The following is an 11,894-nucleotide window of genomic DNA, read 5'->3' on the forward strand; positions in this document are numbered from 1 at the left end:
GTGACCCAGATCACACAAGTGACTTTTTTTTTTTTTTGAGACCAAGTTTCACTCTCATTGCCCAGGCTGGAGTGCAATGGTGAGATTTCGACTCACCCAATCTCCCCCTTCCAGGGGTGAGGTTGCAGAGAGAATCAAGCAATTCTCCTGCCTCAGCTTGATTCTCCTGCTTCAGCCTCCCGAGCAGCTGGGACTACAGGCACCTGCCACCATGCTCAGCTAATTTTTGTATTTTTAATAGAGACAGGGTTTCGCCATGTTGGCCAAGCTGGTCTTGAACCCCTGACTTCGTGATCTGCCTACCTCAGCCTCCCGAAGTACTGGGATTACAGACATGAGCCACCGCGCCTGGTACAAGTGACTTTCAAAGCCCAGCTAGACTACAGAGAACCTTCCCCCATCTTCCCCTTGCGGGTCTTTCTCTGATCACTCTGCCCACCACCTCCCTGGGCCTCAGTGGAACCTCCCTTCTCTGCCTCTGCCTCCTCATCATGGTCTGGTTCTTAGAAGCCAGCAGAGAGAAGCTGATGCACATACTGACTTCACAAAGGCCACGAGGACACCCTATCCCCAAAGGGTCCCACAACAGCTCATTAGCAGGGTCTGATGGCTTTGTGAGTTGTAGGGAAGGGAACCTCTCTCTCAGTTTCCCTGCCCATGACAGATGCTATCCTGGACCTGAAACCCTCCAAGTGGAACCAGAGAGATGAAGTCCATGGCCTCATCCTACCTAAGGACCAGTGTCTAGGCTGGCAGCACAGGTTGTATGACCCAGTGACTGGCACTGACAATGATCTCAGCCTTCATGATATTTAATATTATAGAAACTCCACCCCATGCCCACGGCGGGGCTACCTGACCCCAGCCCCTCCTGGAGGACCTCTCCAGAACAACTGTAACTTTGTACTCGTGACAACCACCACGTTCACGCCTGCCAAGCACAGGGCCACTGGGGAGAGGTTCGTTCAGCAGCTCCACCATCTCAGGGCACCGTAACCTCCTGCCCCTGTCTTTGTCCTTCTGAATCCCGGGGTGAAGCTCAGGGCCCAGCACACAGTAAGTGCTCTGAAAACATGTCTGTTGAGTGAACTCTGCAGACAGGGCCCTGGCGAGAGTGGAGAGGATCTGACCACAGTCCTGGTACTGCCTGGCTGTGTGGCCTCGGGCCACTCTCCATCCATCTCTGAGCTTCAGTCCTCTCACCTGTACAGTGGAAATCAGAGCTTCTAAACTACCAGCCCAGAGTCCTCATCTAGTTTGGATATGTTGTTTACAGCTCATTCAGTGTTTAATTTTATTTTAAAATTAATTTTCAAAATTTGAAAACTAGATTTCTGTAAAACTTAAAGTCTTCAGTTTTTATTGAAAAAAATGAGAAAACCCGGATGGCCTGTGTGGACCCATAATCCTGTAGACAACAATTGGCTGGCCTGGGTAGCAGCTGCCTCTTTACCTGGGACATCCATTAGCTATTTGGATACAGAGCCACCTCCCCTCACTATGTCCTTACCAGCTTGCACCACTGATGTGTATCACCTGCCTGGTCCCTGCAGGCATCTGAGTTTGCAACCCCAGATTGAGATTCTGAGCTTAGTGCAAACTGATTGTTTTTTGGGTTTGTGAGGCCTAGAGGTGGTGTTACAGGATTCCTAGGTGACAAAACCCATCAGCACCCTGGATAAAACACCACATGAGCTGAGTGGAGAGAAACACTGCTGTTTCTGATGATGACATAGTCTATAAATAGCCTTGGAGCCAGGTGAGTGCTAACACCTGCCTGATGTCACCTGGGCCCAGAGCCCTCAAGAGCTAGGCATGTGTTCAGCTCCTGGCTTAGCCTATGGACTGTCCCTCCTCCTAATGCCACTGAGAATGACACAGGAAGGAATGACATCATAGATGAGCCTTTGGGGAAGGTGGACTTTTCTCTGGCTCAGACAGGAGGTAGTGATGATGTTTGATTTTCCAGAGAGTGGAAGGAGTAACATGAATGAAAGAAGCTGGTTCCCAGTTCAGAGTCCTAAGCATGGAGTCTTCGCACTACTGATGGCTCCCCAGTGCTATCCAACAATGTCAGACCTCAGCTGGGCTGTCAGAGTCCTCTGAGATGGGGTCCCCACAGGCCTTTCAGCTCATACGCACTATTAAAACCACCTCCCTAGTCCCTGAGCACCACAGCCCCCTGGCTAACCCTGCAGTTTCTGTCTTACCGTGTTGTTTGCCCAAGCTTATCTCTCTTGCCTCCCCACCCTGTCCCAAGGACCAGCGTCATGGTGAGAGTGAGAAGGGTTTGACATGCAATAACCCTGATCGTGAAGTCAGACACACTGGTCCCCGCTTCAACAGCCTGGTCTTGGGCAATTCACTCCCCGTTTCTTGGGGGCTGGCTTCCCCATTTGCCAAATGGAGCTGCCTCTCAGCCAGATGAGCTCACAGCTGGGAAAGGACTCTGAGAACTGAAATGGTCAAGTGAATGAAGGCAGCACTCCCCTGGGGTAGGGTTGCTCATGCTTCACCAGGATGGGGTATAAACTGAGTTCCCCCAGGAGTAAGCTTGAGAAACAACAGGGTATGCTGAGCTGCCTGCTGTGGCTGAAGGCCCTGTAAGCTCAGGGCCTGGAACTGGCTGCAGGGAAGCCTGGGGCCTTAAGGAAACCTTATGGCAAAGCACATGGGGTGATTCCTCTCCTCCGCTCTCAAATCCACAGGATGCACTGGTAGAGGAGGGTCTGGGACATGTGCTGAGGGCTCAGGCAGGCTCCCCACTCAGGTCTGCTCACCTCAGGGCACAGTCACAAGAAAGGAGGGGCTGTTCCCTAAAGCAGGGTGAGGCCCCATTCTGGGCTGGGACCTGGAATGCAGCCCCCCTGGGCTTCACTGGGTGCCTAGGCCCCTCCTAGGCCAGGAAGCAGAGAAGGTGGATATGAACTTCCAGAAGCCAAGCTAGCCAAACTTCCAACTTGCAGAGGCCAACTAGCAATCTCTTGAAGCTAGAACACTGCTCTGACCTCATGAATTAGCTTGGCTAGCATTTTGCTGCCCTACCAGTTCCTATGAGCCAATTCAGGATCTGGGGCAGGTCAATCCAGAGCCAGTCCCTGCTCAAGCCCACCTGCCTTCCAGGCTCAGCCCCACCCCTTTCTCTGGCCACTCAGGCCTCTGAGGCCACGGCTCTCTGAATCTCAAACCCTGAGAAAGACAGTCCAGACTCTGTCCATCACAGATGCCCACAGGCACAGTACTTAGTTGACAAATCTATCTCTCTCTAGTTCATTTTATCCTAAGAACAGACCTGAGAAAAAGGCAGGGTGAGGAGCGTGATCACACCCTCCAGATGGGAAACTGTGGCCCAGAGAGGCCTGGGAACACTGTGCAAGCTGGCAGCAGGACTCCAGGGCTCCCTAGTCCTAGCCAGTGCCCTCCTGTGTCCAAGCCTCAGTTTCCCCTGGGCACAGTACAAGTGTTGGGCTGGATGCTCTCTCAGGTCCCTGCCTGGTGTCCATTTATTGCAGGCTTCCCATCACCTCGCAATGAGGGTGGCTTTGGCTGCTGGAAAGCCCACTGTGGGCACGTGGGGTTTAAATGCTCCTGCTGTGGATCTCCCCACTGAGTCCCCTCCCAGGGTGCATGCTGATGGGAGGGGGCAGGCGGCGGTCTGAGTTTGCATTTGGCAGAGCCGTGGGGGAGGGAGGGAGCTGTCAGCGTGAGTCCTAGGAGGAGGGAGTCAGACCCAGTCCTGGGGGAGGGCTAGGGGTCTGGCAGGAGCATGGCAGGACCAGGCTGCGTTTTCAGTCTTGCTGGAAGTGGATCTGATCCCTAGAAACAACTAGAGACAGGCCCAGGCCGGGACAAGCAGGCTGCGGGGCGTCATGGGAGGTGTCTCAGCTTACCTCCTCCCTCCTGCGCCTCTGGCTCACTAATCCCGCCTCTCATCTCACCTTTCTCTAACTCTCTCCGACTGCAGGACCTAGGGCGGCAGGGAAGCTATTTGGCCTGAGCCTTACCTATAAAGGGCTCAAAGGTAGACTTTTGTTATTATATTCAAATTGCAGCATGTAGATGCTCACATTTGGGAGCTAATTATGTTTTAGCATTTTTCCTTTTTAAAAACATCTGCTGGTACCTTCATAAACATGGAACTAGCATCCTTTTGCGGGGTGGTGTCTGTGCTCTGGGTTCTCCAGGCCCGGAGGCGGGAGTGTTCCAAAACAATTCACGCCTCGCAGCCCCACCGGCTGGCTGCGCTGCCCGCCGCGACCGGCAGGGGTCGCCCACAGACAGGCCCGGAGGAGGCGGGGCTGGGGCGGGGCCGCGAACCCGGACAGGCCAATAAAGGCGGCGGCGAGAGGCCGCCCGGGACTCGGCCTTCTGGTCGCGCGCGACCTTCGTTTCCGAGTTCTGTGTTCTCCCCGCTGGTGTCCCGCCGGATCCGCGCCCACGATGCTGGCGCTGCGCTGCGGTTCCCGCCGGCTCGGCCTGCTCTCCGTCCCGCGCTCTGTGCCGCTGCGCCTCCCCGCGGCCCGCGCCTGCAGCAAGGGCGCCAGCGACCCGTCCACTTCCTCCTCCCCCGAGAACCCGCTCGTGTACCTAGACGTGGGCGCCGACGGGCAGCCGCTCGGCCGCGTGGTGTTAGAGGTGAGACCGCTCGCAGGGCCGGCCTGGGCGCGGGGCCCGGGCCCAGGAGAGCTCTGGGTTCCGGGCGGCGCGGTGCCGGGCGCGTTGGGTGACCTTGGATACCCCCTTGCCGGGTTCTGGGCCTCAGTTTCCCTGTTTCTGAGAAGGGGCGTCAGATTGGTCTCTTCCGGCCTCCCTCGGAGCACTGGAGCGGAGGAGACAGGGAGGGAACGTGTGCAGGAGAAAGCTCAAGGTCAGATTGCAGAGGGGAGGGCCCAGCACCCCCGAGCCGGCCCCAGGAAAAGTGAAGGGCTCCAGGAGCCTTCAGGGGCTCATCCTAGACCTGAAGCTCTGAGGTGGGTGTCGGGGATCTTGGGGTGAGCGTTGTGGCTCAGCGGGCACTCACGTGGCAGCCCTTGCACAACGTGGAGCGCGCCCTGACCCCGGCCCCGCCACCCCAGGCTTACACTGGGGGCTGGGAAATGAAACTAGAGGTGTTTTCCAGCAGTAGTGCAGGCCCAGCAGGCCTCAGGCCTCGGCCACCTGGTGGACCCCAGAATGCCCCTCCTGCAAGTCGGGACACACTCACACAGTGTGCCCCCGAGCCTCAAACCCTGCCACCGTCCAGGGGCCACACTCAGCACCTGCCCTGACTCTTTCTTTGGGCCCTTTCTAAAGCAAAATAAGAAACAGTCACCAGGGTAACTTTAGAGGGGAAGCCCTAGTGGAGGCTTGGGCCGGCCCCACATTGACAGCAGGGGACAGTTCTTCCTGCTTCCATTTGGTTCAAGGGTGGCTCTTGCCGCTTTGAGGCTAAAGGCTGGCTGGGATGGGGCTTCAGCCTTCCCTCCCTACACCTTCATGCCCCTCCCTGTGCCTCAGTTTCCCATCCCCCAATTGAGGAGCTGAACTGGCTTCTACCTAAGACCCGCCTTGTTGCCCTTGAGTTTCTGATGTTTTGGGCCCAGCTGTGGGAGCACTTCCTCTCCCTGGGCCTCAGTTTACCATCCCCAAATCGAGGAGCTGGACCAGGTCCTACCTTAGACCTGCTCTGTTGCCCCTGAGTTTCTGATGTTTTGGGCCCAGTGTGGGAGCACTGCCAGCTGTGTTCCCAGAAGTAGGCCAAGATAGCATTGTCATCTTTTCTGACAGATTAGGGAACCAAGGCCACCTCCTCCAGCTCTGGGTTCAGGAAATAGCTCACAGAAATGATAGGGCTGCCTCCCACGGGGGTTGACAGTAACAGAAATGGAATGGCCACATGCTTCCACCTCAGTCTCTTGGCAGCTGCGGTGGGTGCTGAGAGATACCCACCTTCTCCTGCTGCTCCAATGACCATCCTCTTTTGTCCCTCTTCTCTCCCCACAGCTGAAGGCAGATGTCGTCCCAAAGACAGCTGGTAAGACAGGGCCTGGGCCTTCTGAGATGGGTCTAGAGGGAAGGGGGCCAGGCAGGGCAAGGTGGGTGGAGTGGTGAGAAGAGTCGGGGCTCAGAGACCCCTGATGGATGGAAGCTCCATGTGTGGCTCAGACACTGGGTGCCCTGGGGCAGCCCTTATGTCCCTATGTGGGCCTCATCGTTGGCTCTGCCCTCCTCTTTCGTAGTAGCTGGGCGCCTCAGAGCTGGTGGAAGGCACATGTAATAAATTTCCCGGAGACTCCCCCCTCCTGGTGCCTGATGAGGCGGGGTGATGCACAATCAGCCCTTGAGTTCCTGCTCCACTGGTGCTAGTGCAGCCATAAACTATACTCTTGTCACAGTGCTCAGGCACTGAAGTCAGGGAAGGGGAGTGACTTTGATTTGTTCAGTTATATAGCGAGTTGGGCAGAGCCGACCCAAGAGGTGGGCCAGGGTCTTTATCCCCCTGTTCACTGCTGGGGGTGTAGCAGGGATTTTGGCTGGAACAGGTATGACCCTGGAATTGGGGCCTGGCCCTGTTGACCTGTGTCTCCCTTCAACCCTCAGAGAACTTCAGAGCCTTGTGCACTGGTGAGAAGGGCTTTGGCTACAAAGGCTCCACCTTCCACAGGGTGATCCCCTCCTTCATGTGCCAGGTAAGGTGGTTTCTTCTTCTGTAAGAGGGCGTGAGAGCAGGAGCTGCCTTGTGGGTGTATGAAGATGTCTGCTATGAGGAAGGTGCTGAGCCAGGCAGCTGCAGTCGCTCTTGGGCCAGTCTACCCTCCCTGTATTCGCCCTGGATCCAGGCTTCATCGCACACAGAGGCCCAGCCCCAATCCGCTGACATTCCAGGCCAGTGGCAGGCCCTGCCCAGGACGCTGGGAGGTAGAGCCTATCAAGAGAGAGCTGGGTTGGGGGATGGATGTGCCTGGGGGTAGCCCTGAAGGCTTTGAGGAGCCCGCGTATTCCAGTGGTCTCTAACCTTGTCCCCTGCGTGCCCCTGAGCACTGGTGTGGGAGATAAGAGAGGGAGAGAAGAGGAGGCGGCGGAGGAAGAAGACGGGTCCTGGGCAGCAACACGCATGCCAGGACTTGGAGCTTCCCTTCTGAGAGAAAGGCACTATTCTCGGGAAGTGAATGTGTTTTTCAGTCGTGTGTCACGCTCGGTTTTCACAAGCATTGGTATTGCTGTGTCAGAGGTTTGGGGCTAGGTGTTGGCAACAAGAGCTTCCTGGGGGTCGGGACTCAGGTGGTGTTGGGGGTGGTCCTCTATTATCGCAGACCTTTAGGATGAGGGATTGGGTTTCCTGGGCAGGCAGAGCCTGGGGGCAGGGGCATGGCTATCGTGACCTCTTTGAAGACCCTTCCGCCTGGAATTCTCTTCCTATTCCCTCCACCTGACCGGGTGGCTGTCATGGTACCATGGTAAGTGGCAGCGGGTTGGGGCTGGACCTCTGATGTGCAGTGAAGCCTGGATCCGGGGTGAACACAGGGAGGGCAGGCCTGGCCCAGCCCTGAGGCTGACGGTAAAGCAGGAGCTGAGGCGGAATTCCTGAGCCAGGCTGGGAACTCTAGAGCTGAAGCGCTCCTTGGTACAAGGCGGTGGCACTGGAGGGCCAGGCCGGGCTCTTGAGTCATCAGTGTCTGGGAGCACCTAATGGAAACTTATGGATGCTTCATCTGGGCTGGTCAGGTCCCCTCTCTCACCCAAGGATCCCATCTCAGGAAAACAGCAGCCAGCCATGGCCTGGGCTGGGCAGCGCTAGGCATAGGGGATGTTACCGGGCTCTTCTGACCCCGAGTGCCCCATGCAAGTTTGGCTTGGGCTGCCTGGGCCTTAGCTGAGGCTGAGGAAGGATGCTAGCCCTGGGCAGCCTCTGTCCTGGGTCTGCAAGGGACAGGGAAGCTGCTGGGCTGGGTAAAGGGCAGTGCGGGGACAGTGAAGGCACTAGGCATGGGGAGCTGGTCTGGATCAGCTGCTCCCACAGACTAGATTTGGGAACCAGGGGCCGGGTGGGGGTGGTCTTCTGGTTGCTTCCCTGTTGCCCTTCAAGGGGAGTGGGTTAAATTCAGGGTCACTAAGAATCATCTCAGAATGGCCATTAAGTCCTTTGAAGATTACCTAAAAATTTTCTTAGTCAAAAAGTAAGTCATTTGGAAACAAACTTTGTTACTGTGACAAAAGATATTTAAGTTTTGTCTTGTTTTTTGCTTATTTTCCTTATTATTAGCTCTTATTTCATTAGCTCTTATTTTATTGACCCCTTCATCTGAGGGGTGCCAACTGGGTGGGCTGGGAGCTGCTGCCAGGGCCGGGGCCGTGGCCCCCGCCTGCTCCATGGCAGCCATTCAGAAGGTTCTGTGTGCTCACAGGCAGGAGACTTCACCAACCACAATGGCACAGGCGGGAAGTCCATCTACGGAAGCCGCTTTCCTGACGAGAACTTCACACTGAAGCACGTGGGGCCGGGTGAGTGGGGGCCGCCTCTAGGGTGAGGGTCCCCGCAGCTCCCACCCGGCCTGGAAGCCCCAGCAGGCCCTGGGAGGCCACATGCAGTCACTGCCCAGTATCTGATGAGGCTCCTTCCTTCCTGCAGCACTGCAGGCCATCTCAACATTTCTGGCTTGTTGAGTTTCCCTAGAGTTTTCTGATTTCTCAGTTTAAAAAGCAGGGTTTCCTTTAGGAACCTTGCAGGAGAACCTTTAAGCAGAATGGAGGCCCTGGCCACTTCCCTGTTTGTCCTCTGAGTTTCGGGTTGAAAATTCTAGGTCACTTAGAATTGTTGCAGAATGGTCCTTAGGTCCTTTGAGGATTCTTTAAAATCTTGCTTAGACTAAAAGCAAATCATTTGGAAGCCAGGGCGGTTATTGTGGCAGCATCGTGTCACCTATGAGACCCAAGGTAGAATGTGGAGAAGTCTAGAGGTCAAGGCCAGGGGTCCTGCCCTGGGTCCCACCCCAGCCCTACCACCAAGAGTTTCCACAAGGCTCTGTCTCTTAGGCCACCCTACTGAGACCTAGCACGCAGCAAAGGCAGACACACCCTGGGGGGCTGATATTGGGCCCTGGTCTCCTCTTCTGGGTCCCAGGATCTGCAGACTGGAATGTCCCTGGTGTGGTGTGTGCTGTCTGCCCTTTCAAATGCCCTCCCAGGCAGGTGCCTCCGGGGGCAGTGTGGCTCAGCCCTGCTTGTTTTTGCAGGTGTCCTGTCCATGGCTAATGCTGGTCCTAACACCAATGGCTCCCAGTTCTTCATCTGCACCATAAAGACAGACTGGTGAGTTCCCTGCCCCAGGCCCTCAAGGAATGCAGGCAACCTTGCACTGGAGCAGGGTTCGTGCACTTTGAGGGGGCAGGCAGTTTACAGCCAGACCATCTGCTCTGGGTCAGTGGCTCTCTCCCAGGCTGGGTGTTTGTATGAGAAAGAGGAAGTTAGTGGAAGGATCCAGGGAGAATCAGGGTTCTTCTTGCTCCTCTGTCATGGTTCGGCTGCCCGTTGTTGCTGTCACCTGGAATTTTCTCAGTGTGTTCTGCTCACACGGATACACGAAAGAGTTTCTCTACCAGACAAATTCGGGAAATGTTGCAAAATACATTTTGAGGCTTCTGGAGGGACTGAGTAGAAGCTCACTTGTGTGGTTTTAACCTAGAGTTTCCCAGGCTTACCTTGACCGTGGGCTGAGCCTTGGCAATGCTGCTGATATTGGGCCAGACATTTGGATATCAGCAGATGTTTTATGAAGGCCCTGTATTATCATGAGCCTGCAGGTAGCCACAGGGCCCCCTATTCAATGCTCATGGATTTTAGGGATGTCTCTTTCCTGGTACATTTTCCTTTAAGGGATACATTTTTCTGCTCAGAGTCCCAAATGTCCTAGCCCTGGGGCACCTAGGGATGAGCTGGCTGGGAGCTGACTTGGTGAAGCCCATTTCCGAGGATTTCAGGGAGACGTAGGTGGGGCGGACACTAGACATCTCCAGCCTCCAAGCCTGAGAGATGTGGCCGGCAGGGCTGGGCAGGTCCTTGCTGGCTCCTGCTCTTGGCTCCTTCATGGGACCCCAGTGGATCCTGCAGTTCTGCTCTTGGCTGGAAGCACTCCAGCTTCACTGGAGCTGGACTGAGCCACCTTTTACATTCTTGGACTCTCTGGAGCCAAGGGCTGCCCAGGACTCCTGTAGATTCACCACCCTTGTTCTCTTGGCCCTTTTCTCATCATTCATGACCATTAATGTGGTTCCATTTGTAAGGACTTCTTTCTTTAGAGCATTTCAGCATCCTGTTACCTCCCTGTGAGGAACAAGAATGCTCCACTTTTGATAGATGGGGTTACCAGGATTCAGGCTACATGGCCTGAGGCAAGGTCACATGAGTGGCAGAATGTGCCCTGGAAGCCAGGTGTTGTCCTCTAGGGTGTATTTGGGGCACTCAGCAAGGCTTGATCAAGCTTTGGGGGTGGATCTGGCTATTCAGTGGGGATTCCTTTCAGAATTGCTATTTTTGGTAACTAATTCCATGGCATTGGATGACACTGCACCACACTGTTGCCCCCCTGGCTCACCCGTCCTCACAGGTTGGATGGCAAGCATGTTGTATTCGGTCATGTCAAAGAGGGCATGGACGTCGTGAAGAAAATAGAATCTTTCGGCTCTAAGAGTGGGAAGACATCCAAGAAGATTGTCATCACAGACTGTGGCCAGCTGAGCTAACCTGTGGCCAGGGTCCTGGGATGGTGGCAGCTGCAAATGTCCATGCTCCCAGGAAGCCGCCTCAGGCTCTCAGCCACGGTGCCCAAAACGCTGCCTGTGCTCACTGCACCGTCGCCGTGCGACTGAGGAAGGCTGCTCAGGGGTGTCGGACCTCGGCCAGGACCTACCACCCTGCTTCTAATGCCCACCCTTCCTCACGACCTCACATCTGGGCATCCTTGTTTACGTGATGCCACCCACCCTTTGTCAAGCATTGCCTGTGATTACCCAGCCCAGATCACCTGTGCCTTGGACATGGTGGTGGTGGTGGGTTAGCATCCAAGTGAAGGTCTTTTCCTTGACCAAGGGGGACAGTCAGTTTTGCCAAAGGGCTCTCATATCTGTTTAATGTTGTCTTCCTAATTGGGATAATTTAATTAACAAGACTGACTTGAAATGAAGCTGCAACACTAACTTCCTCATGCTGTGGTGCGACCTGAGTTGGTGGCACGGGCCACAGACCCCAGAGCTTAGCTTTTGAAACACAACTCAGGGCTTTTGTGAAGGTTCCTCCAGCTGAGGTCTTTCCTCTCGGTTACTGTGAAGCCCGTTGGTTTGCTGCTGTCATTTTTGAGGGGGGCCCATGGCGGTAGGAGCAGTTGAACCTGGGAACAAACCTCACTTGAGCTGTGCCGAGACAATGTGAATTCCTGTGTTGCTAACAGAAGTGGTCTGCAAGCTCCTGTGCTCTGGAAGGAAGCATTTCCTGGTAGGCTTTGATTTTTCTGTGTGTTAAAAAAATTCAGTCTTCTGATGATGTACACAAAACATTTCTAGAACATGTATTTGTGTTCACCTTAAATGTGAAAATAAATCCTATTTTCTATGAAGGACTGGTACCTGGTTTTCGGAAGAGGTGTCCGTAACTTGGAGCTGAGCTTTACTGAGTGCGCTGTGGCAGGTGCCGTGCTCAGGTCGTTCATGTGGATGGTTTCATGTCCTTGTGCTGGCCCTGCCTTAGAGATGAGACTCGGACAAGCGACCTTAGCATCCACAGCCTACGCCGTGAACACTGGCTCCACCCTGCATCCCAGCTCCTCCCCTTGGTGCTGCATAGTTGGAATATTTGTCCCCAGCCAAATCCGGTGTTGGGTGTTGAACTGTAATCCCCAGTGCTGGAGGTGGGGCCTGGTGAGA

The 11,894-nt window shown here is 55.1% G+C and overlaps 1 protein-coding gene across 1 annotated transcript; it reads left to right on the forward strand.

Moving 5' to 3' along the window:
- Positions 1–4,358: 4,358 nt before the first annotated feature.
- On the forward strand, positions 4,359–11,596 carry PPIF (peptidylprolyl isomerase F). Its single transcript, XM_021673855.2, has 6 exons — positions 4,359–4,635; positions 5,983–6,013; positions 6,580–6,668; positions 8,385–8,481; positions 9,213–9,288; positions 10,583–11,596. The coding sequence occupies exons 1-6, from the start codon at positions 4,441–4,443 to the stop codon at positions 10,716–10,718; spliced, it is 624 nt and encodes a 207-aa protein (XP_021529530.2). The 5' UTR covers positions 4,359–4,440; the 3' UTR covers positions 10,719–11,596.
- Positions 11,597–11,894: the final 298 nt, after the last annotated feature.

Source organism: Aotus nancymaae, unplaced genomic scaffold (assembly GCF_030222135.1).
Source record: "Aotus nancymaae isolate 86718 unplaced genomic scaffold, 86718_ANA_hifiasm-v0.15.2.pri h1tg000010l, whole genome shotgun sequence".
NCBI classification, from domain to species: domain Eukaryota; kingdom Metazoa; phylum Chordata; class Mammalia; order Primates; family Aotidae; genus Aotus; species Aotus nancymaae.

Excerpts from the sequence above, each read along its gene's own strand:
- PPIF (XM_021673855.2), top strand. The coding sequence starts at position 4,441 with ATGCTGGCGCTGCGCTGCGGTTCCCGCCGGCTCGGCCTGCTCTCCGTC. Across the intron at positions 6,014-6,579 it reads TGTCGTCCCAAAGACAGCTG|AGAACTTCAGAGCCTTGTGC; the intron begins GTAAGACAGGGC and ends TTCAACCCTCAG. Across the intron at positions 8,482-9,212 it reads ACTGAAGCACGTGGGGCCGG|GTGTCCTGTCCATGGCTAAT; the intron begins GTGAGTGGGGGC and ends TTGTTTTTGCAG.